The following is a 23,757-nucleotide window of genomic DNA, read 5'->3' on the forward strand; positions in this document are numbered from 1 at the left end:
GTTAACTTAATTTGGAGGGGGTACTTAATTCCGGTGAGGTGGCCTTTTAACTTGCTAATGCATGCAAAAGGACGTCTCAACATTGTGCATTGGTAAGCGCGATCTACCTTTAACCTGCATATAAAGTCCCGAGAATATAATTGTTAAAGTTCAACCCACCATTAGGAAACTGATTTTTGGCCTCACACCAAATTAAGTTCCCCATCCGCCAGGCTTCCCACTTCTGATCGAGCCGGAAGATTACGCCCTGTATGTCATTCTAGCCAGAACTCATGGTGTCACTATATGCAAGCTACTTTATTTCTATTGCAATTTGCTCTGTTTGTGAATAACTGTAAAAGTAACATGCAATTTAAACAGATTTCAGCCTCCATCTCCATTTGCACTGACTGTTTAACATTAAAGATTGAGCAAAGTATGTAGTCATAAAGGACATTATAATCAGTCTGAATCCAGTTCCATGGACAGAACAGTTTTGATACCCTGAATGTTTTGTTTTTTTTAAACTTTGTAACTTGTCTGGTTTCATGTTCTGTAGGCTTTGGGGAATCATGAGTTCGACAATGATGTGGATGGCCTCTTGAACCCCTTTCTTCAGAATGTTTCTTTTCCAGTGCTGAGTGCAAATATAAAGGCAGATCAACAGTTAGCACCAAAGCTCGCCGGCTACTATCATCCTTTTAAGATCCTAAAGGTCAGTGGGCAGAAGATTGGTTTGGTTGGATACACCACCAAAGAAACACCAATGCTTTCAAGCCCAGGTGGGTACCAATTGAAGCTGAGGTTCCCTGCGTTATGGAGCTTTGAAATGGCCACCAATTAATGTTATATATATATATATATATATTCCAGGGCCACATCTAATCTTTGAAGATGAGATTGAAGCTGTGCAGCGTGAAGTTAACAAACTCACAACTCTAGGGGTTAACAAGATTATCGCCCTGGGTCATGCGGGCTTTGAGACGGACAAGCAAATTGCAAAGAAAGTGAAAGGAGTTGATGTTGTAGTGGGAGGACATACCAACACTTTTCTTTACACAGGTAAATTCTCAACCAAATCTCTGTGTCAGTTGTGCCAAAATTATATAATCTTACAGCACAGAAGGAGGCCATTTTGTCCATTGTGCCTGTGCTAGCTGTTTGAAAAAGCTACTAATTAGCCCCATTCACCTATTCTCTCCCCATAGACCAGCAAATTATTTACCGTCAAAATTAATACAAATTCTATTTTGAGTTACTATTGAATCTCCTTTCATCAGCATTTCAGACAGAGCTTTCTAGATCATAACAACTCACTCTAACAAAAGCTCACGCACAAAGAAAACTTCAAATTTCACATTCTATACAATTTATTGATTTGAATGTCACCCAGTTGAACCTCGAACCTCTGTTGTGAGCTCAATTCAACATTAGTTGAAATGTCATGGTCAGTCGACACAGCTTTTAATTTACAGGGGCAACTCTTCTAGCCTTGCATCCACAGTGAGGACAGTCTTGCTCATTGAAGCAAACAGTGGTTCTGTGATGCACGGTTAGGCAATTGCCTGCCCGTCATCTGAATTTCCAATATCTGCTCTGAGGCGTGAGGAGGTGAGGGCCCCTATTAGAACCCCAAAGTCAGACATGATGTGTGCACTGCCTCAGAGAGAACTCTTTATCCACTCTAGTTTACTTGTTTCCAAACATTTAGTCAATTAACTTTTTAAGTTGCTGAGTTCTGTTCCGACCACTGTTGTGGTGCCACATTTCATATCTTGCATAAAATAAATTCTCCAAATCTTTTGATTCATTTCTGAAAATTATCATAAATTTATGCCCTCTAACTACTGACACACCAAACAGTTTGGCAAATGTCATTTCATGAATTATCTTATCAAATCTCCTCGCCATTTTGAACAGCCTTCATCAGATGCCTGGTAACCTTCTTTGCTGCATTAAATTTCCTGATTGACCCCTCCCCTGAGCCAGCCTCCCAGCCGATGCTCATGCTGCGCCTGCACTACCCCCTGCACCCGGCCTACCCCCTGCACCAGGATAAGCTGTCTCTGGTACTAACTGGTGCCCATAACTTGTCCGTAATATGCAAATTAATTTCCTGAGGTTCCACTATCAGTGGCAACATCCGCATTTCACCCAAATTTGACCGTGATCCAATTACTAAGGGTATGACTTGAGGTGCTCTGACCTCTATAATTTTAGCCACACTTCACTGCCTTTCTTTGGTCACTCAAATGTCTGACATGCGTCACTACCCAACACCATGTCTAACTGTGGGAAAATTGTGGCAGATAAATTCAACATGGGAGTTCTTGGATTAGCAAAAGATAGAGCAGTCTGTTTTCTCATTGTCAAGAAGCTAGGAACTGTGAAGGAACCAGGGTCCAAGCACAGTAAGCACTAAAATCAGTGGACAGGTACAAAGAATAATTCAAAAGGCTACGGGAATGTTGGCATTTATCTCAAAGTGGCTGGTATAAAAAGGGGTGGAAGTTTTGATATAGCTGTACAGAGCTCTGGTCAGACCCTATTTTGAGTACTGCATTCAGCACACTCAGGAAGGATATATTGGCCTTGGAGGGAGTGCAGCACAGATTCACCAGAATGATACCTATAAGAGGATTAAATTATGATGACAGATTGCACATACCTATTACAGATGACGACAGAGTGATCTAATTCTGGTGTTCAAGAAGGATTTGATAAGGAGAAACTATTTCCTCTGGTGGGTGAGTTCAGGACAAGGAGAGAGAAATTTTTAATTGGAGTTAGGCCACTGAAGGGTGATGTGATCAAACAAGTCCTCATTCAAAGGGTATTGGAAAACTGAAATATTCTTACCCAAAAAGCAGTTGAGGCTAAGTCAATTGAAAATTTCAAAACTAAGATGGATAGATTTTTGCTTATGGTGGGTAAATGGAGTTGAGATACTGATCAGCCGTGATCTATTTGAATGGTGCAACAGGCTTGAGGGACTAAGTGATCCTTTGTTCCTATGTAACTATCTCCAAACCAACCTACTAAGAAAGCCACACATGTAGACTTCCTGTTTGCCAAGAGATCATTTTCTCCCTGGGTGGAGTAGGTAGTCAGGACTAGTTCTTCGAAGTTGATAGAACTTGGTCTAGTCCAAGGCCCAGGGATTGTATGTGCAAGGTTACAGTTGAAGTTTAAATCAGATAAAGCCCAGCTCCCGGTGATGTGTCTCTTGTTCCATGTGGGCCAAACAGCACCAATAGTTCCCTAGACTTGGCATGGTTCGAGCATCAGATTATTGAGGCTGATATAGTTGGTTCATTTTTGTTAGGCATGCCAGCTTGGAGTGAAATGAATCCCAAAGAATCTGTCCTTAAAGGATGATAATCACTATTTAATTAATGTTAATGATCTCTGCACTTTCTAAGGTTATTTATTTACTTTTTACTATTTATTCTACAATGTTTCTACAGGTTATATTGGGCCAAATCTTGCTGGAATGGGGCAGGTGCTGTTAGTTAGACTTTTCCCTCACCTATCAGCTCAGAAGATAGATTTTGGGTAAGTTGCTGAAAGTGTGAGCTGATAATGGTGCGCCGAGGACAGTAGGACACCTGGGACCTTGGTGAATGACGGGCCAAACAGTGAGATTTGAGGATTGAAAAATAAATAGAGGATCAATAGAGATGAAGGCTGAGTTAAAGCAGATACAGAAAAAATATAAAGAGAAGGAAAGAAAAGTCGGAGTAAGAGAGGAGAAGGGAAAAGTAGAAAAAAGGTGAAATTTGAAATTTCAAAAATCACTACATGCATGCAACTCATATGTATCTCTTCATCTCCTCAATTTGCTGGCTGATTAGTGCTTTAATAATGGTGAGCATCATTCACACGCTTGTTATTTTCCAAAAAGGTTTGACCCGTATTAATACCCTTCATCAAGATAATGTGACATGTTAATAATTTGAATCTGTTTATAATATTTTATGAAATCCATTTTCATCTCCATGAGGCCTTTAATTGTGAAAGAGTAAGAGTTGATCTTCTGTCTGGAGGGATCTGGAAAAGTATACAATTGCTGAATGTGATTTAATAAAGTTGATAAAACCCTAAACCCAGTCCTTGGGTAATGCTGAAAAGTTCACTTGTTTGTTTATCTCCTATGGTAATAATATAAGGCTGTCTTTAATTTACTTTTAAGTTTTAAGAGAATCAGCATCTCGATGTCGACTGCCCATCTCGCAGCATACATCACGTAGTTGGCCTCCAACAGTGTGTATGCGGGAGGGGTCCAGGGCAGCTCGATCTCACTCCAGCTACTCCTTCTCAAAGAGTCAGCCAGGGGCCCTCGGGCACCCATAGGAGGAGGATCAGCAGGTGCACACCCTGGGGCCATCCACCCAGGTGACCCCAGGAGTGTCCAGCCCATCCAAATCCCCTGTTCCTGTAACCCCAGCAGGTCCAGTTCCACAGACTGAGGAGGGTGCCACTGCCACACAGCAGGACTCTGAAAGTGGGCCTTAGTCCTCCAGGGCTCAGCCGTCCAGAGGACACCCGCCAAGGTCATCACAGACAACAGGGAGTAGCAGTCAATAGGCTGCCTCCACCTCCGCTGTGGATGTTGCGGGAGCACCAAAACGTAGCTAAAGGGTTAGGAAAATTGATGTAGCTCTTTTCTTAGAAGACAAATAAACTAAATTAACAAATCAGGGGACAAATTAAAAGGCAGCCCCTTAAAGGGAAACTGCAAAAACAAAAGACCAAATTTAAAGGAAACTTACAAAGATTAAACCAAAATGTGATTAACAGTGTCAATAAAACACACCAGTCCCCGCGGTGCCCACCGAGCACAGAAGGCCTCGTCAGTGCCGGCAGACACTGCATGCTCCCTCTCAGTGACACCCGGCCATGAACGTAGCAAACAGTCGGACATCCCCTCAATCACCCACTCCTAGGCCTGTTAATGGCCAACTTGGCCAGGCCCAGGTGCTGGTTCACGAGGAGGTCCTCCTCCCTCCCAGCCCCTCTCCGCACTGGGTGCCCATAGATCAGGAGCGTGAGGCTGACGTGTAAACAAAACAGAAGCAAAGTAACTAAAAAAGGGGTGCAGCCTATATAACCTATATAAGCATGGTCCACGGACTCCACAAGGCCGCAAAAAATACAAGCATCTTGGGAGTCCGTGAACCTACACATGCTACAATTATATGGGACTGCTGCGTGCAACACCCTCCATCCTAGATAAAACAAAGAGGGCTTTCTTCGAGCCAGAATTGAACCAGTAACCTAGATGCCAGTTTTACAGTCACCTACAGTCCTGCACTGTATCAGCTGAGCTATCAACGGGGAGCACAGGAAAGTTGATGTTGTTGCACAGCCTGGGCATGGGTGTTAACCACTTGTATATACTGTTCACTATTGTCAGTAAACTCTCAGGAATGTCTCCCTTCCTATGGCTCCTTGTTCTGATGAGCAGTGTTCGTGTCACTCAGATGTGAAACCTATCGGCACAAGATAAAGGCGGGTGACTCACTCAGGGCCTCTTCCCTGTGCTTTGTGCAGCCTTCAGATCAAAGAGATGGTTGGGCCTCACACTCCCCGGACACATTACTGAAGCCTGCACCTTGATGTTGCTTGTCATTATTTCCAGAATGTCGTGGGCAGGTGTCACAGGGTTCCTTCATTCTCTCTGTGTGCTCTCAGCACTTCTTAAGGTGGGGCTGGCCCCCATCCCCTCAAGCATCTGTGACCATTGATGCTGTGCTCCTGAGGGGTTCAGCTGCTGCAGGCGGACAAAGGATCAGATCCCTTTAAAGTTTCTTGGCTGCGTCTCTATGATCGTCCTGATCATGGAGCGCAAGGGAGCTCGGCCAGGAGTCAGACATTCTTAGAGGCAATGTGAAGATCCTCACTGCATGTCATCATCATCCTCCTGCAATCGAGCGACTATTAGGGCCTCCACTGTGTCTCAATGACAGGAGCATTATCACAGAGGGTACGTGCACTGCCATAAGCCAGACTGGAGTCAAATGTTCACAGATGCAATGTGTGGATCTTATGGTGCCTCCTCACTGCATCTTCCACAAATCCAGCAGCTATGAGGGCCTCCCGAGAACACCTGCCTTGTCTAGCCAGTGCAAGGGCCTCATTGACGCCTTCGAGGACCTCTTCACTCTCATCACAGTCAAAGGCGATGGCCACCACTTGGATGGCCAGAGTTTAGTGCGCTGCATGGCTGCCTGAAACCCTGCCCACCTCCACCTCATTCCACCTGACCAATTGGTGGCAGCTTTGCCCACTGGACTGCATGCTGTACTCTCAGCTCAGGCGCAGGCATTCTCCTAACCCACACTACAAGGCTGCGCTGTTAGCTTGAACCATGGGGGAGACTGGTCCAAACCGGGAAGATGACATTGCAAGGGGCCATGAGCAACTCCACTAGTGACTGCTCCATGGCCAGTTTTAGCAAAGAGATTGTACGATCTGCCCTATCATCCAACTGTTCTGCAGTCCACTAAAACACTCATTAGTTTGCTGTCTGTGCCTGAGGGGTGAAAAGCTCTGGAGCATTTGGTGGCAATTTCATGCCTCTGCGTTACTCAAGTGGGCAGATAAGCTAGAGGCCGGACTCCTAGCATGTCAGTGTGGTTGCACCTGAACTGTCTTAGCTGTGGAGGAATGGTCACTTTGTACAAGATTTCCCTAATGTGTGGCTACTTCCCTTCCCACACCATCCTGCACGTGCTTGTGCACTACCATCAACTGCAGGGTAGCCCTTGCCCCTCCACAATGCACCTTAACCACAGGGCAGCCCTTGCCCCCCACCCAATGTGCCTCATGCTTGGAGTCTAAGAGGTGACCCTCACGAGCGCTCCGTAACTTTACTAACTTGACACTTCCGAGTGTCCCTCAAAGTGCAGTCCGCCATGTCCGTGCCTTATGCTGTTGTGAAACACCTCGACGTGCAAACATGCTGGTGTGAGCGGATGATCCAATGTGGGGGGATGATTCCAGTGTGCTGGCCTTATAGTGATATGCAAATGTGTTAAAATGAGGTTCCCAACATCCGATGGCGGGAAAAAATGGTCCGCTATAAACAGGCTGAGCAGACGATCGCAAACTGGTTTCACAATGTCGTGAAACCAATTTTTGGCCTCCTTGCCATATATAGCCCGCCCAAGCCGCCAAACATGCCCGACACTAGCAGGCAAGCAAACTTCTGCCCTTTAGTTCTGTGGCAAGACTTGAGAAGCTGTAACTGTTTTCCTTAAAGCAAAGGTTAAGGGGAGATTGAAAAGATATGTGCAAATTTATGAGAATTTTGATAGGTAGAAAGGGAGAAAATGTTTTCGCTAAGAGGATGATTGATAACTCAAGGACAAAGATTCAAAATAATGGACAAGGATGTCAGGGAAGAGAGGAGAATTTGATTTTTTTTACAGAGTTATGGTCAGGAACGCATTGCCAGAAATGATGGAAGCAGATTCAATAGTAACTTTCAAAAGGGAACTGGATCTCTACTTAAAATGAAAAGTTTACAGTACTCTGGTAAAGACCAGGGGAGTGGGATAACTGGATAGTTCGTTCAACAAGCCGACACAGGCTTCATGAGCTGAATGTGCTGTACAATCCTGAATCCATAAGGCAAATAATTAGGTCATTGTTTTAGTTGTCTATGTCCATCTGCTATATTTATTATATTGTTTATTTTAACTTTACAGGCAAGGCTCCTTCCAATAATGCTCCTGCCGGTCCTTACCCCTACATTGTAAAATCAGATAGCGGCAATAATGTTCCTGTTGTACAGGCCTACGCATATGGAAAATACCTTGGACATCTAAAGGTGACATTCAATGATGAAGGAATAGTGACCAAAGCTGAGGGAAATCCAATACTGTTAGACAGCAGCATCCCTCAAGGTAATATGACAAGTACACATTGATTGGGAAGTTATTCATTGCAATGAAAGAAATTGAGTTTTTGAAGCAACTTTTCTAAATACTGCATTTTGAGTTATGACAAAGAGCAACTAAAAGAATTCAACTAGATTGTTATCAACATTATTTGAGGAGGTAAAAACAAAAAAACTGCGGATGCTGGAAATCCAAAACAAAAACAAAAACAGAATTACCTGGAAAAACTCAGCAGGTCTGGCAGCATCGGCGGAGAAGAAAAGAGTTGACGTTTCGAGTCCTCATGACCCTTCGACAGAACTTGCGTTCGAGTCCAAGAAAGAGTTGAAATATCTTTCTTGGACTCGAACACAAGTTCTGTCGAAGGGTCATGAGGACTCGAAACGTCAACTCTTTTCTTCTCCGCCGATGCTGCCAGACCTGCTGAGTTTTTCCAGGTAATTCTGTTTTTGTTTTTATTTGAGGAGGGTTGACCTTTGTCTCATGCACCAACCATTCAAATTTTCCTCAGTTTTTTTATCCAACCATTGTATTTATTAATGATCCTCATAAGCTACATCATGTTATTTTATTTTGCCTTCATATTTGAATATTACTTTCTTTTTTGGATGTGGAATATATGTTGGCCAGGAAAACCAGGGAAAAAACCCTAATCTTTCTACAAAATCGTGCCATGGGACCTTTTACATCATCTAAGAGGGTATGCTCAATTCATGTACAATTGTTATTGTTTATTATAAGTGTATAAATTATAAAAAATAGCTTCCTCTACTCCAGAATGTCCAGCTGAGAACATCCTTTCTGAGGAAACAGACTAGAGTTCAGTTTGAGGAGGCTGCTTTGTTGACACTTCCATAATGCATTGCTTACACCGAGAGCAGTGCCTGATATCATATAGGCTGCCAGCCTTGGCTCAATGGTAGCATTCTCATGTCTGGGTCAGAAGATTGTGGACGTATGTCCACTCTAGAGAGTCGAGTGCAGTCACTAAGCTGACACCTCAGTGAAAGAAAGACTTCAATTTAAATTGCACTTTTCATGACCGCCAGACATCTCAAAGTGCTTTACAGCAATGAAGTACAGTGTAGTCAGTGCTGTAATGTACGAAGCATGGCAGCACATCAAACTCCACAAACAGCAATGTGATAATGACCAGGTTATCTCCCTTTTTTGTGATGTTGATTGAGGGAGAAATATTAGCCAGGACGCTGGAGATAGCTCCCTTACTCTTCTTCAGAGTAATGCTCTGGGTTCCTTTGCATCCATCCGAGCAGGCGGATGGGGACTCAGTTTAACATCCCATCACTGTTTCCAACAGTGCAGCACTCTCTCAGTACTGCATCAGAGTGTTGGAACTTGAACCCACAACCTTCTGTCTCAGAGACAAGATTGCTACCAACTGAGCGATAAATGACAAATACTGTGGGAGTGCAGCGCTGACAGATGCAATGTTAAACTAAGGCCTCATCTGGCCCCTCAAGTGGATGTAAAAGATCCTGTGGTACTCTCTGATAGCTATGCACTCCTCCAATTCTGATCGCTTTACTTTTAATCGCTTCATTAAACATTGCTCTTTGACCAAGCTTTTGGTCCTAATACCTCCTCATGTGGTTGCTCCTCAGCTGTTGCTGTTATTTTGAAGAAGAGCAGGGGTATTCTCCCCTGGAGCGGAAAAAGAGAAAGCTGTCGAGGAGTATCATTTAATTCTATAAATGAATGGCATTAAAACTTTCTCTCCTGTCTTACCTTCAGATGAGGTGCTGCTGGCAGATGTAAACAACTGGAAAAAAGCACTTGCCAAATATTCAAAGGAAGTCATTGGGCAAACACTGGTTTATCTGAATGGAACCACTGAGGAATGTAGGAATCGGGAATGCAATTTGGGAAATTTAATCTGTGATGCCATGGTAAGAAACACTTGTGTGGGCAACCTCAGTATCATTTACTTCATGGATATAAAGCCAGCAATGTGTGACTCTCTGACATTATTCAACTAAGATAGGGGAAGGGATACCGTCACTCCGTTTTCTGTCATTTGTTCAAGTGACCTGAGTTGTACAGTGATTGAGTGATGGAGAGTCTTCCAGTTTCCTCCCTAATCCCACCACTTACCTCTGAAAGATGGAAATTGATACTCGGATATAGTTCCACACCCCTTCGCTTTTGGCCATTCTCTTGTGGATGATTGTACGTCAGCAGCTGGTGACTGACTGAAAGCCTAGATTGTCATTGCTGCCATTCATGCATAGTCACATTGATAAAAGCTCCATGGATACCAATCAGGAGCAGAAAACTTGACCAATATTTTTCCAAGTGGCCAAGTGATGAAGGTGGGATGGAATCTAGAGAAAGCAATTGATACTGCTGTTTTAGTATTGGGGGTGCTTTGCACCTCCAAATTTGACTTTGTACATCCTGCTCTGAACTCTGATTACATTGTTATGCTACTTAGTTTATAACTGAGTTACTGGGTTAATAACTTGACTGAAATAGCAGAAGGAAGGAGATTGGGGTGAAGGTGCAATGCAATAGAGCACTGGAATTCCATGACACTATTTCAAAGAAGAGCAGGAGTTCTCCCTAGTGTCCTGGCCAATATTTATCCCTCAGATTATCTGATTATTATCACGCTGCTGCTTGTGGGGGTTTTCTGAGCATAAATTAACTGCAGCATTTCCTGCATTACAACAGTAGCTATGGGTTGCATTTTCATGTTGGGCCTGGGAAATGCGAATTGGGTCATTTCCCGACTTCAGAAACGTTAGCCTGTCACCTCTGCCCATACATGCCATGTTTTCATCTCCTGGAGACATGGGTGGGCATGGTTCAGGTTTTCCAACTCCTGAGGCAGCCTCAAAGGAGTGCTAGTGGCAGGATGGGCTGGTTAGATGGCCTGCCTCAGTTTGTTGGGACATTGACAAAGCTCTCCAAGCCCCCTTACCCCACCTACCCCTATTCTCACTTCATCTCTCCTCATAGTCTCCTTTCCCCCTCATATTCCTCATGCCTCCTCCATGCCTTCTCATACTCCTATGCCCTTTCGTACCTTCTATGTATCCTCCACAGCCACTCAACAAGTATATACACTCCTCAGGAGCCCTTGTAATTGCAAAGGGAATCCTTTAAACTGGACATAAAAAGTACACCTCTAACAATCTGTCACTGAAAATCACAACCATTCATCTTACAAAGAATCCAGACCCAAGGGGAAAAAAGATATAAATCCTCTCAAGTGGTCATTCAGTTGTAAAACCAAAAGAAACTATTCAGTAATCACATTAAAGACAGATAATCCTTGAATAACCTCTTAAAACTGTCAAACTATGAACATGACTTCCTGATGAGATGTGGTCTACAGCTTTTGAAACTCAGCCAGGAGTTCATAATGTGCTCAGCCGTCAAAATAAGCCCTTATAACTATAAATAATGAAGATTATTGAAACTCCAAAGAAGATGGCTATATATTTTCCAAGCTACACCAGATGCCCTATCAATGAAAGCAATCCAGGAGCAGGTGGCTGTTTCCTTTTTTCTCTAAGTGAAAGCTGCAGACCTATTTTATAAAATATTTAAAATTCTGTGGGCATTTAAATCACTTAGATCATGATACTAGAGTTCCCAACCACTATATTCTTCAGTTTTAATTGCATAAGTGCACTTTCCCAGTGGGAAAAGTACTCTAATACATTTCAAAGCACACACAATGTTGGTCAATGTAATGGTCAACTTACTTTTGCAGAATAGACCTGTTTGATCAAGCACTGCAGTAAAAACACATCTAACTTATAAGACAAGATCTAATAATGACATGTGAAGCCATTAAACTATTTAACACTTACCTGTAAGAATGTTCCCAACTCTTCAGCAGGCTTTCCCCAAGATTCACAAACTGTTTAATAAAGCCGGTTTTCAGAAGCTTTCCAAAGCCTGCCCGGCTAGACACAAATGCTGGGGGACATGGAAAACAAATTTACCCTAGGGCAGTCAATGATGACCCCGATGCCCGATGCAACCTGAACCTGACCAAGACCTCTTCAAACCTCTGGGAAGTTTGTGCAAGCTACTTTTCCAATGGGAAGTTCAAAATTGTAGTACCACTGACTTTTTTTTTGTCAAACCCACACCCATTCCTGACATTTTTGGGACACAAAAAACTGGATCTATTCTTCACGAAATACTTTAGGAGCACATTGGGACATCCTGAGGTCATGAAAAGTGCAATATTAATGCAAATCATTTGCTTTCATCCTGTGAATATCTACATTGACTTTGCTTCTTGGCATTTACAAAGGTATTAGCAGGAGAAATCCATGTTGAGCATGAATCTTCACCCGCTGAAACATAGCATGTTTTACAATAGATGCAGCTAGACTGGCCTGCTGGAGATGAGGTGGTAACTGTACTTTAATTCCACCTTTAAAATGAATATCTCTGTTAACCTTCTTTATACTTCCTACACTCCCGCAATCAAGTGTGAAATTTCCATGTTAGTGCAAAATTAAAGGCAATTGTGAGCTGTGAGCTATATTCACTATGGAATTACAGTAAGACCTCACAAAGTTGTGGTTGCATTCCTGAAAATGGCGACTTTAAGTGAAGCAACTTTAATTTAATCATAAGTTCCCATAGGAATCAATGTTAAAATCAGAGTTAGGTTCCTTTGGACATTTCTCTCCTGAAAAAACAATGTACAAGTTGAAAATCAGTAGCGCCCATGTGCAGCGCTGTGCATTCATCGATGAAGTAATTTGCAAAATAAAATAAGTCACTAAATATAAAAGAAATACTATATACTTAGGAACTTTGGGACTTTCTCATCAGAAAAAAGTATTCAAACATTAAGTTTAAATGCTGTACATCCCTAAATGCTTTTAAAAATTCATTCACAGGATGTGGGCATCACTGGCTAAGCCAGCATTTATTGTCCATCCCTAATTGCCCTTGAGAAGGTGATAGTGAGTTGCCTTCTTGAACCACTGGAGTTCATGTGGTGTAGGTACACCCAAGGTACTGTTAGGAAGGGGATTCTAGGATTTTGACCCAGCAACACGTAAAGGAACAGCAATATTGCTCCAAGGCAGGATGGCGTGTGGCTTGGAGGGAAATTTGCATTCATTCATAATTGAAATAAAGTTTAAAATAAAAAATATACAGTAAATGTAATTAAATGTTTTTTAAAATTTATACCTGTCTAGTTTTAGTTTTAGGCACCATCTAGTGGCAGACGTTGATCGGTACAGGTAGCAGCTGAAGTCCCAGGACTTCAGTGCAAGCTCAGAGAGGGAATGGGAGCTAGGGGAAGAAGAGCAGCTGAAGAAGTCCCTGGTCTTGGCAACAGACACAGGGGACTTTAAAGGTAAGGACAAGAGGGTAGGAACAGGAGCAAGGAAAAGGTCAAAGCTATTCAGGGTAAAAAGCCAGGAACAAGGGCAGGAGCAAGGCCAGGAGCAACATTAGGAGCAATTGCAGGAGCGAGGGGAAGAAGAGCAGCTAAAGAAGTTCCCAGTAGTGGCAATGGATACAGGGAACTTTAAAAGTAAGAATGGATGGTAGGAACGGGAGCCAGAAGCAAGAGGGACTTAAGGACTGAGGGCGCGAGTTGAAGCACTTGAAAAAGGTCATGTGCGCAGGCAGACCACAGAACAGGAAATCTGTGGCAAATGATGTTAAATTGAAGCTCGTAACATTAAATGGATATTTTGACACTATATTCACAATGTTAAAGTGAAACAACGTTAAATGGGTCAATGTTAAGTGGGACTTACTGTAGATTGAGGTTATATAAAAACCAAGTGCATTTCCTTCTATTTCAGCCAATAGAAACATAAAATATATTCCGTTACATCATCTCCATTGCTCATATTCACTAACCATATCAGTCTATCAAGTTAGAGTAAACTTCAAAACATTTTTATAGATCTGACAATGATGATTGAGTCATTAATGTTGGAATATTTGTGCCATCACTAAGATCGCCTATTTCCATCTCAGTAACATCACTCGACTTTGCCTTTGTCTTAGCTCACCTGCTGCTGAAACCCACATTCATGCCTTTTCACCTCTAGACTTGATTATTCCTACTCACTTCTAGCTGGTCTCCCACACTCAGCCATTCATCAGCTATAAGTCATCCAAAACTCTGCTGCTCATGGTTTAACTCGCCGCAAGTCTGGTTCCCCCATCACCCATGTGCTCACTGACTTAAATTGGCTCCTGGTCAAGTAACGTCTTGATTTCGAAATGTTCATTCCTGTTTTCAAATCCTTCCATGGCCTTGCCCCTCCCTATCTCTGTAATCCCCTCCAACCCCACAACCCTCTGAGATACCTGTGTTCCTCTAATTCTGGTCTCTTATGCATTCCTAATTATAATTGTTCCAGCACTGAGGACCAAGTCTTCAATTGCCCAGACCCAAGCTTTGGAATTCCCTTCCTTTACTGCTCATCTCCGTCTCTGCTTCACTTTTCCCTTTAAGAGACTTCCTTGAATCTATCTCTTTGACCAGCTTTTGGTCTTCTGACCTAATATCTCTTTATGTAGTTTGGTGTTATACTTTGTCTTATATTATGCTCCTGTAAAGCACTTTGGGACATTTCATTATGTTAAAGGCACTATAAAAATATAAGTTGTTGTTGAATCTCACTAACCAGGAATTGACTGTGACAATCTGTATGCATGAGCGCAGTGATAAGAATGAATGTCCTGCAGAAGTGCAGCTTATCATCTAAGTGAGCTAACAGAACCTACATTGCTCTTCTCTATCTTGCAATAATTTCAGATCAATGAAAATATCCGAAAACCAGATGAAAAGTCTTGGACCCACGTATCCATTTGTTTGACGCAAGGGGGCGGAATCCGTGGGCCCATTGATGAGCTCAGTAACAATGGTATATACTAATATTTTCACAAATACTTTGAGTACTTCTATCCCTGATGAACAGTGCCATGTTTCATCAAAACTTAGTTCACCAAGAAGTAGCCCAAATTCAGTCATTTGAAAAGTATTAATGAACTGAAAACAGAAAAGTAAGTTTTGTCTAATACAAAAACATCCTTAAACTTTATTAAGATTTAGGAGTTGTCAGACATTTAGAAAGAGGAAGACCGCCTCTGAGAGGCATCTGTAGTAATGGAGGAGATTTTAGTTGTGAATTGTGCTGTAAGGTTTTTTGGTGTCTCACTAAGAGGTCTGGAGGCTTGCGTGGTTGAATATAAATATTTATTGTTAACACACAACTATTTACATACCTCCAAGGTATAGCCTTTACTCTGTGCCGACTTCCCTCAGACTCTCTCTCTACCATACTGTCTCCTGTCTACTGTGACTCTACATCACACCAAGGCCGGTACTGTTCTCCAATCCCACATTAACCCTTGCTATGCCAAACAGCCTTATACTTACTACAATTTGAGAAGAAAGTGAGGTCAAGAATTAACAGCTGAAGAATAAATAAGTGTAGAACCACCAAAGGTAAGAACTTGACTGATGGTTGGATTTCAATGAAATAAAATGCTGGGTAAATGAACAGGTTAAAACAGGGTATTGAGAGGCACAGGGGACATCAAAGTGTGGTGCCTCACTTGTTAGGTTGGACTTAGAACCATAGAACCACCTTTTTATTATTTACATGAGGTAGCATTTCCATTTTGGATGCAGTTGTTGATCTTGCTGCAAACCTTGTGCTAAAAAAAAATGCCAGTTTTGAAAAGTGTTTTTTCACTTGAGTTTCCACTGAAATTTAGTTGCATAATGTTGCTTGCAAAATCTGCCGTCATCTGGCAGTCAGGCAGCATTTTAAAACTTAACTCTTTGTAGAAATTTATTTCTTTTTATGTTCACTGCCAGCCTCTTTTCATGGTCTCTCCTTGCTTTTCTTATTAGTTTCCTCACTTCCCCTCTGGTCGTTCTGTATTTAGCCTGATTCTCTATTGTATTTTCTACCTGACATTTATCATACGCACGCTTCTTCCTTTTCATCTTTAGCTCTATCTCTTTCGTCATCCAGGGTGCTCTGCATTTATTTGTCCTACCCTTCCCTTCAAGGGAATATACCTTGACATTGCCTGCAATACTTTTCCTTTGAAGGTGGCCCATTGTTCAGCCACCGTCTTTTCTGCCAGTGTTTGATTCCAGCTCACTCAAGGCACTTGGCTTTCCCCCAATTAACTGTCTCTGCTCTGGATTGCTCCCTGTCCTTTTCTATGATTAACCTGAACATTATGATAAAATGGTCACTGCCCCCTAGAGGCCCTCCCACTGATACTTGATCCACTTAGACCAATTCATTCCCCAGAACCAGGTCCAAAAGTGCATGTCCTCTCGTTGGACTGGAAACATACTGCTGCATAAAATTATCTTGAACACATTCCAGGAACTCTCTCCCCTCTTGTCCTCTTGTACTATTCCTATCCCAGTCTATATTTGGATAATTGAAGTCTCCCATTATGATTAATCTATAACTCTTGCACCTCTCTGTAAATTCTTTGCAAATTTGTTTCTCCACACCCCTTCCACATATACTGCACCAACCAATGTTATTGCACCTTTCCCACCTTTCCTTACGTAGCAAGAGAGATTCTGTCCTTCATCCCTCTGGAACATCCTCTCTCTCCAGTAATGTAATGTCATCTTTAACCAATATTGCCACTCCCACCCCCACCTTCCCTTCCACTTTTTCTTCCTTTCCCGTCTCTCTGCAACACCCTTTACCCAGGAATATTTAACGTCCAGCCGTGCCCTTCTTTGAGCCAGGTCTCTGTTATAGCAATAATATCATCATTCCATTTGTCAACTTGTGCCTGCAGTTCAGTAATCTTATTAACCCCACTCCGCGCATTGACATACATGCACATTAGCCCTGATTAAGGTTTTTTTACTTTCCTGCTTATTCTGACCCCATCTAATGACTTACTATTGTCTACTCTAATTCTGTCAAACTCTCTAAGTATTCTATCTACCTTGATGCAACTCTCCGATATATCCTCATTATCAGCTAATACTTCACTACTTCCCACTGCTAGTTTTTCTCCTCTGCACTCTGAACTTCCCCCCAGGTTCCCATCCCCCACCAATCTAATTTAAACCCTCCCCAACAGCACTAGCAAACCTCCCCGTGAGAACACTAGTCCCAGTCCTGTTAAAGTATAACCCATCCTTCTTGTACAAGTCCCACCAGCCCCAGAACTGAACCCAATACCTCAGAAATCTAAAGCCCTCCCTCCTACTCCATTTCTCCAGCCACTTGTTGAACTGCTCAATCTCCCTATTCTTATACTCAGTAGCATGTGGCACAGGGAGTAATCCTGAGATTACTGCTCTTGAGGTCCTGCTTTTTAATTCACTTCCTAACTCACTAAAATCTGCTTTCAGGACCTCATCCCTTTTCCTACCTATGTCACTGGTCCCAATAATGTGGACCACGACCTCTAGCTGTTCACCCTCCCCCAAAAGAATGTCCTGCTCAGTGACTTGCTTCACCCTGGCATCAGGGATTCACGTCTATGGCCACAGAAACGCCTATCTGCTCCCCAAACTATGGAATCCCCTACTACTGTAGCTCTTCCACTCTTCCTCTTCCCCTCCTATGCAGCTGAGCCAGCTGTGGTGCCATGTGGCTCTTGGCTGGGTCTGAGGAACCAGAGGACTTACTTGCCCCTTCTTGCGCTCTTAACTCCCAACTCTACTCTCGGTCTCACCTCTTCTCGCACTCTTTTAACTCCCAACTCCGCTCTCAATCTCACTCCTTCTCGCGCTCTATTAACTCCTGGCTGTGCTCTCAGTCTCACTCCTTCGCGTGCTCTTTTAACACTCCAACTCCACTCTCCCAGTCTTGCCCCTTCTCCTGCTCTTTTAACTCTCTGACTTCACTTTCTCTCACTCTTTCTCGCGTTCTAACTCTCTGACTCTGCTCTTCAGTGTGGCGGAAACAAACTGCACAAGTGAGAAGAATGTCCAGCAGTGAGGTGGGGTGGGGTAGCAGAGTGCCACAACTGTAGAATAATAGGCCACTTCAAAACTGTTCATCACTCAAAAACACTGACAACCTATAAAAAGAGGGAGAAAATGTGAAATCACACCCACATACAAGAAGTGAAAGAACCACAAGCAAAGGAACTATCCTCCTGGGGGAGGTAAGTGATACTGAAAACAAGTATTGAGGTATTAAACTTGAAGTGGATAGATACCCCATAGAGTTTAAAACTAGACGCAGGAGCTGGGGTTTCTGTTTTATCAGATGAAATCAAAAGGCTGAAATAGATCACATTGCAGCCCTCATCTATCAAAATACAAGACCCTGGTGGAACAACTTTAAAAATAAAAGGCCAATTCATGACAGAGCTGAAATATAAAGATTAGGAAATCCTTGAAACACTCTGTTATTCAAAATCAAGAGTGGTCTCTAATAAGTACAAAGGCATGTCTAAAACTGAAATTAATCTATAAAGTGCATTAAGTTGCTGATGAGAACTACAGGAGTACATTTCAAAATGAATTTCCAAAGTTGTTTACAGGCCTAGGGAAGTTAAAGACCGAGCGCCGTATCACCCTATGAGCTGATGCTAAACCAATTTGCCTCTTCACATCGAAGAAAATCCCTCATCCACTGTTGGACAAAGTCAGAAAATGCTGGAAAAACTCAGCAGGTCTAGCAGCATCTGTGGAGAGAGAAACAGAGTTAGTGTTTCAACTCCATATGACCCTTCTTTAGAGCTGAAGAACAGTCATATAGACTTGAAACGTTAACTCTGTTTCTCTCTCCACAGATGCTGGTAGACCTGTTGGGTTTTTCCAGCATTTTCTGTTTTTGTTTCAGATTTCCAGCGTCCGCAGTGTTTTGCTTTTATGTTGGACAAAATCAATTGTGAAATAGAAAAGATGCAGAACAAGGGATTAGACCATAAGACATAGGAGCAGAAGCAGGCCATTCAGCCCATCAAGTCTACTCCACCATTCAGTGAGATCATGGCTGATCTGATAATCCTCAACTCCACTTTCCTGCCTTTTCCCCATAACCTGATTTCCTTACTGATTAAAAATCTGTCTATTTCAGCCTTGAATATACTGAATGACCCAGCCTCTACAGCCCTCTGCGGTAAAGAATCCCACAGATTAACTACCCTCTGAGAGAAGAAATTCCTCCTCATCTCTGTTTTAAATTGGCGTCCCCTTACTCTGAGATTATGTCCTCTGGTCCTAGACTCTCCCACATGGGGAAACAACCTCTCAGCATCTACCCTGTCAAGCCCCCTAAGAATCTTATATGTTTCGATAAGGTCACCTCTCATTCTTCTAAACTCCAATTTTTACAGGCCCAACCGACTCAACCTCTCCTCATAAGAAAATGCCTCCATCCCCGGGATCAACCTAGCGAACCTTCTCTGGACTGCCTCCAATGCCACTATATCTTTCCTTAGATAAGGGGACCAAAATTGTTCACAGTATTCTAGGTGTGGGCTAACTAGTGCCTTGTATAGTTTTAGCAAGGCTTCCCCATTTTTATACTCCATTCCCTTTGAAATAAAGGCCAACATTCCCATTTGCCTTCCCTATTACCTGTTGAACATGTATGCTAGCTTTTTGAGATTCATGCACAAGGACTCCCAAATCCCTCTGTGCTGCAGCTTTCTGCAGTCTTTCTCCATTTAAATAATATTCAGCTCCACTATTCTTCCTGACAAAGCGCATAACCTCACATTTTCCCACATTATATTCCACCTGCTAAATTTTTGCCCACTCACTTAACCTGTCTCTATCCCTCTGTAGACTCCTTGTGTCATCCTCATCACTTGCCTTCCCACCTATTTTGTGTCATCCGCAAACTTGGCGATAGTACATTCACTTCCCTCATCTAAGTCATTAATATATATTGTAAGTACTTGTGGCCCCAGCACTGATCCCTGCGGCACTCCACTATTTACAGGTTGCCATCCTGAAACTGTCTCCCCTATCCCAACTCTGTCTTCTATTAGTTAGCCAATCCTCTATCCATGCTAATATATTACCCCCAACACCATGGGCTCTTGTCTTATTAAGTAGCCTTATATGTGGTACCTTATTGAATGCCTTTTGGAAATCCAAATATATTACATCTACTGGTTCCCCTTTATCTATCCTGCTTGTTACTTTCTCAAAGGATTCTAATAATTTTTTTAGGCATGATTTCCCCTTCATGAAACCATGCTGACTCTGCTTGATTAGATTATGTATTTCTAAATGCTTTGCTATTACATCCTTTATCATCGACTCCAACATTTTCCCAATGATGGATGTTAAGCTAACTGGCCTGTAGTCACCTGTTTTTTGTCTCCCTCCCTTTTTGAGTAAGGGTGTTATATTGACTTCAGGGAATTTTCCAGAATCTTAGTATTCTTGGAAGATTACTACCAGTGCATCCACTATCTGTGTAGCTACTTCCTTTAATTTTCTAGGATGCAACCCATCAGGTCCAGGGGACTTATCGGCCTCTAGCCCCATTAGTTTCCCTAGCACTTTTTTTCTAGTGATAGTTATTGTATTTATTTCCTCCCCCGCCTCCCCTTTTTGCCCCTTGATTATTTAATATTTTTGGAATGCTATTGGTGTCTTCTACGGTATCTCACTGGTCACCATGCTTACAAAATGGCAAGTTATGACCCCAAAGTGAAACAGCTCTATAAGAATCTGCATGGATTCAATTCAGACAAATCAGTGGAACGTGAGATCCACCCAATGGCCTCAGCAGATGAGAGCCTTGCCAAACGAGCCAAGAGTACTTTATTTACCAAATTGGGTGCAAACAGTGGATTTTGGCAGTCTCCTCTAGACAGAGTCCAGATTGTTGACCACATTTATAGCATTAGGTCATTATTGTTTCAATAGGTTGCCCTTTCAAATAGTGTCCGCTACAGAAATTTTCCAGGGAACACTCTAGAAGGCATGGAAGCAGTAATATGCCACATGGATGACATACTTATAAATGGATCCACGAGAGAAGAGCATGATCGCAGAGTCAGAGCTGTCCTGAGTCTTACAGGATGAAGGCCTAACATTGAATGAAAAATGTGAGTTCGCCAAACCTATGATCAAATTCCTAGGTCACATGATACAAGCCACTGGAATCACAGTTAATCCACAAAAAAATAAAAGTTATCAGAGAATTTCCACAACCCAGGAACAAAACAGAGCTTCAAAGATTTCTTGGGATGATCAACCAAGTAGGCAAGTTCCTCTGAAGAGGTCAATGAGTCCTTAAGACAGCTGTTCAGACAGGGTCAACAGTGGTGCTGGAATGTGGACCAACAAAATGCTTTTGAAAGGATTGAACAATTTCTAATCTCTTCTGAAATCTTGGCGCATTATGACCTAGAATTACTGATCATAGTAGCAGCAGATGCAAAGTCCACAGGTCTGGTGGCGGTTTTGCTTCAAGTGCAGGGTGACAGCAAGCATAGACCAGTCCATTATGCCTCTTGGTCACTAACAGAAACAGAACAACCATATGCCATGAAAGAAAAAGAAGCATTGGCTTCTTAAAAGTGGGAGCTGCATAGGAAAAGCCTAAAGAACACTGCAGTTCACCCACTACCTGACAATGCTCACCCAACCCCCACCCCGCACAGCCCGACAGTGCTCACTGTTTCCTTGTGTGGTCGGGGTCTAGATGGGGGTTTTGGGGATTATCTATTCTACTACACACAGACACACTGTCACGAATATCATCAGAAGGAACCAAACAAGAGGATTTACACTTCATCAAGGAGATTGAAGCATATACACCCTTAATCACTCAGCACTTACTGGCTACTGCAAAAAAGTTGCAGAAAATAAAACAAGCTTGAGTCAATAGTTAGGAAGGCAAATGCAATGTTGGCATTTATTTCGAGAAGACTAGAATATAAAAGCAGTGATGTGCTGCTGAGGCTTTATAAGGCTCTGGTCAGACCACATTTAGAATATTGTGAGCAATTTTGGGCCCCGTATCTCAGGAAGGATGATCTGGCCCTGGAAAGGGTCCAGAGGAGGTTCACGAGAACGATCCCAGGAATGAAAGGCTTAACATATGAGGAACGTTTGAGGACTCTGGGTCTATACTCGATGGAGTTTAAAAGGATGAGGGGGGATCTGATTGAAACTTACAGAATATTGAAAAGGCCTACATAGAATGGACGTGGGGAAGATGTTTCCATTAGTAGGAGAGACTAGGACCCGAGGGCACAGTCTCAGAATAAAGGGAAGACCTTTTAGAACAGACATGAGGAGAAACTTCTTTAGCCAGAGAGTGGTGAATTTATGGAATTCATTGCCACAGAAGGCTGTGGAGGCCAGGTCATTGAGTGTATTTAAGACCAAGATAGATAGGTTCTTGATTGGTAAGGGGATCAAAGGTTACGGGGAGAAGGCGGGAGAATGGGGTTGAGAAACTTATCAGTCATGCTTGAATGGTGGAGCAGACTCGATGGGCCGAATGCCTAATTTCTGCTCCTATGTCTTATGGTCTTATGGTCTAAGCTCAGCAAACAGATGAAGCAATGTCTCCAAGTTTGAGAATATTATCTGGAAGTATGGCTAGACTATAGCCCCACTAATCCTATACTACAGCGGTAATTTGAACAGCGCAAGCACCTCACTGTCTCATTTTTGACTTAATATTCTTCAATGAGAGAATTGTCGTACCGAAAACACTGTGGTTGGATATTCTTCAAAGACTTCACCAAGTCATCCAGGCAAAAATCGCTGGCAAGAGCACAGCAATTAATCAGTCCGGTGGCCAGGCATTACTCTATAAAGAAATGATTTCTAATTGTTTTACTTGTGCTATACAAAAAGAACCACTATTAAGTTCTACTTTTCCATCAAGGCCAGAGGAGCGCCTAGGAATGGATTTATTTGAATTTAGAGAGAAATATTTCTTATTGTCATTGATTACCACACTCTGTGGATTTAAGTAAATTTATTGCATTGTATCACAGCAGAATCAGACATCTAATCCCTCAAGAAAATTTATGTAACGCGTGGCATCATAGTGTCTGACAATGGGCCGCAATTTGCTAATTAGCTATTCCACAATTTCGCAAATATCACCTCAAATGACCACGAGAGGGTAAAACAGTCCGAGGAAGAACAGAGTCGCAACCAAGCTCAGAACTTTAATCACAGGCACAGAGCTCATGAGTTAGCAGGGCTGAAGTCCAGGGGGAAGAGAGCATGGGTCCAAGACCAACAGAAGGAAGGCACAATTATTGAAAAAACTCCATAACCAAGCTCGTACAGGATTGAGATAGACCAGGGTATCATAAGGAGAAACTGCAGCACCTTAATATCCTTGGAGAGAAAGAAACTGGAAACTTGGGCTTATCACACAGATCCCAATAAAGACTTATTACAAGCTCTACAGCCACTGAGGAGAAGATCACTCACACTGACAAAAGGGAAAGTACAGAATATCCTCGACTTCAAAAGGAGATCAGAATGAGATCAGGGAGATTGGTTGAGGCACCTCAGGAGTAACCCGGTGAAGTCTGAGACTTTAGGGGGAGATGTAGGAGAAGCTAAATATGATCGGGATAAAGACTTGGAGGGAGATGTAGAGGAAAGGGTTAAAATCAGAAACATAAATTATGCTAATGTAATCATAATGTCAAATCACATGTCTGAGAAGGAAGAGAGATCTGGAAGGAGGAGACATTCCAACCTCATGTAGAGGTCCAAATGTGTAAATACTTGTTGTCAATAAAAGGGTAATGATTTCAAAAAACTACAGACTTGAGCAGCATACTTTGGTAGAATAGATAATCCCCAAAACCCCCATCTAGACCCCGACCACACAAAAACAGTGAGCATTGTCGGGCTTGGAGGGGTGGGGGGTGAGCGTTGTCAGGCAGTGGGTGAACTGCA

The 23,757-nt window shown here is 42.6% G+C and overlaps 1 protein-coding gene across 1 annotated transcript in view; it reads left to right on the forward strand.

Moving 5' to 3' along the window:
• nt5e (5'-nucleotidase, ecto (CD73)) overlaps positions 1-23,757 on the forward strand; it is a 137,206-nt gene that overhangs the window by 95,400 nt on the left and 18,049 nt on the right. The window contains exons 3-7 of the mRNA XM_041206867.1: positions 539-761; positions 853-1,041; positions 7,692-7,889; positions 9,636-9,790; positions 14,662-14,770. Of these exons, the coding sequence (XP_041062801.1) occupies positions 539-761; positions 853-1,041; positions 7,692-7,889; positions 9,636-9,790; positions 14,662-14,770 (874 nt within the window). The remainder of the gene's footprint in view (positions 1-538; positions 762-852; positions 1,042-7,691; positions 7,890-9,635; positions 9,791-14,661; positions 14,771-23,757) is intronic.

This window comes from Carcharodon carcharias, chromosome 2 (assembly GCF_017639515.1).
Source record: "Carcharodon carcharias isolate sCarCar2 chromosome 2, sCarCar2.pri, whole genome shotgun sequence".
In the NCBI taxonomy this organism is placed as follows: domain Eukaryota; kingdom Metazoa; phylum Chordata; class Chondrichthyes; order Lamniformes; family Lamnidae; genus Carcharodon; species Carcharodon carcharias.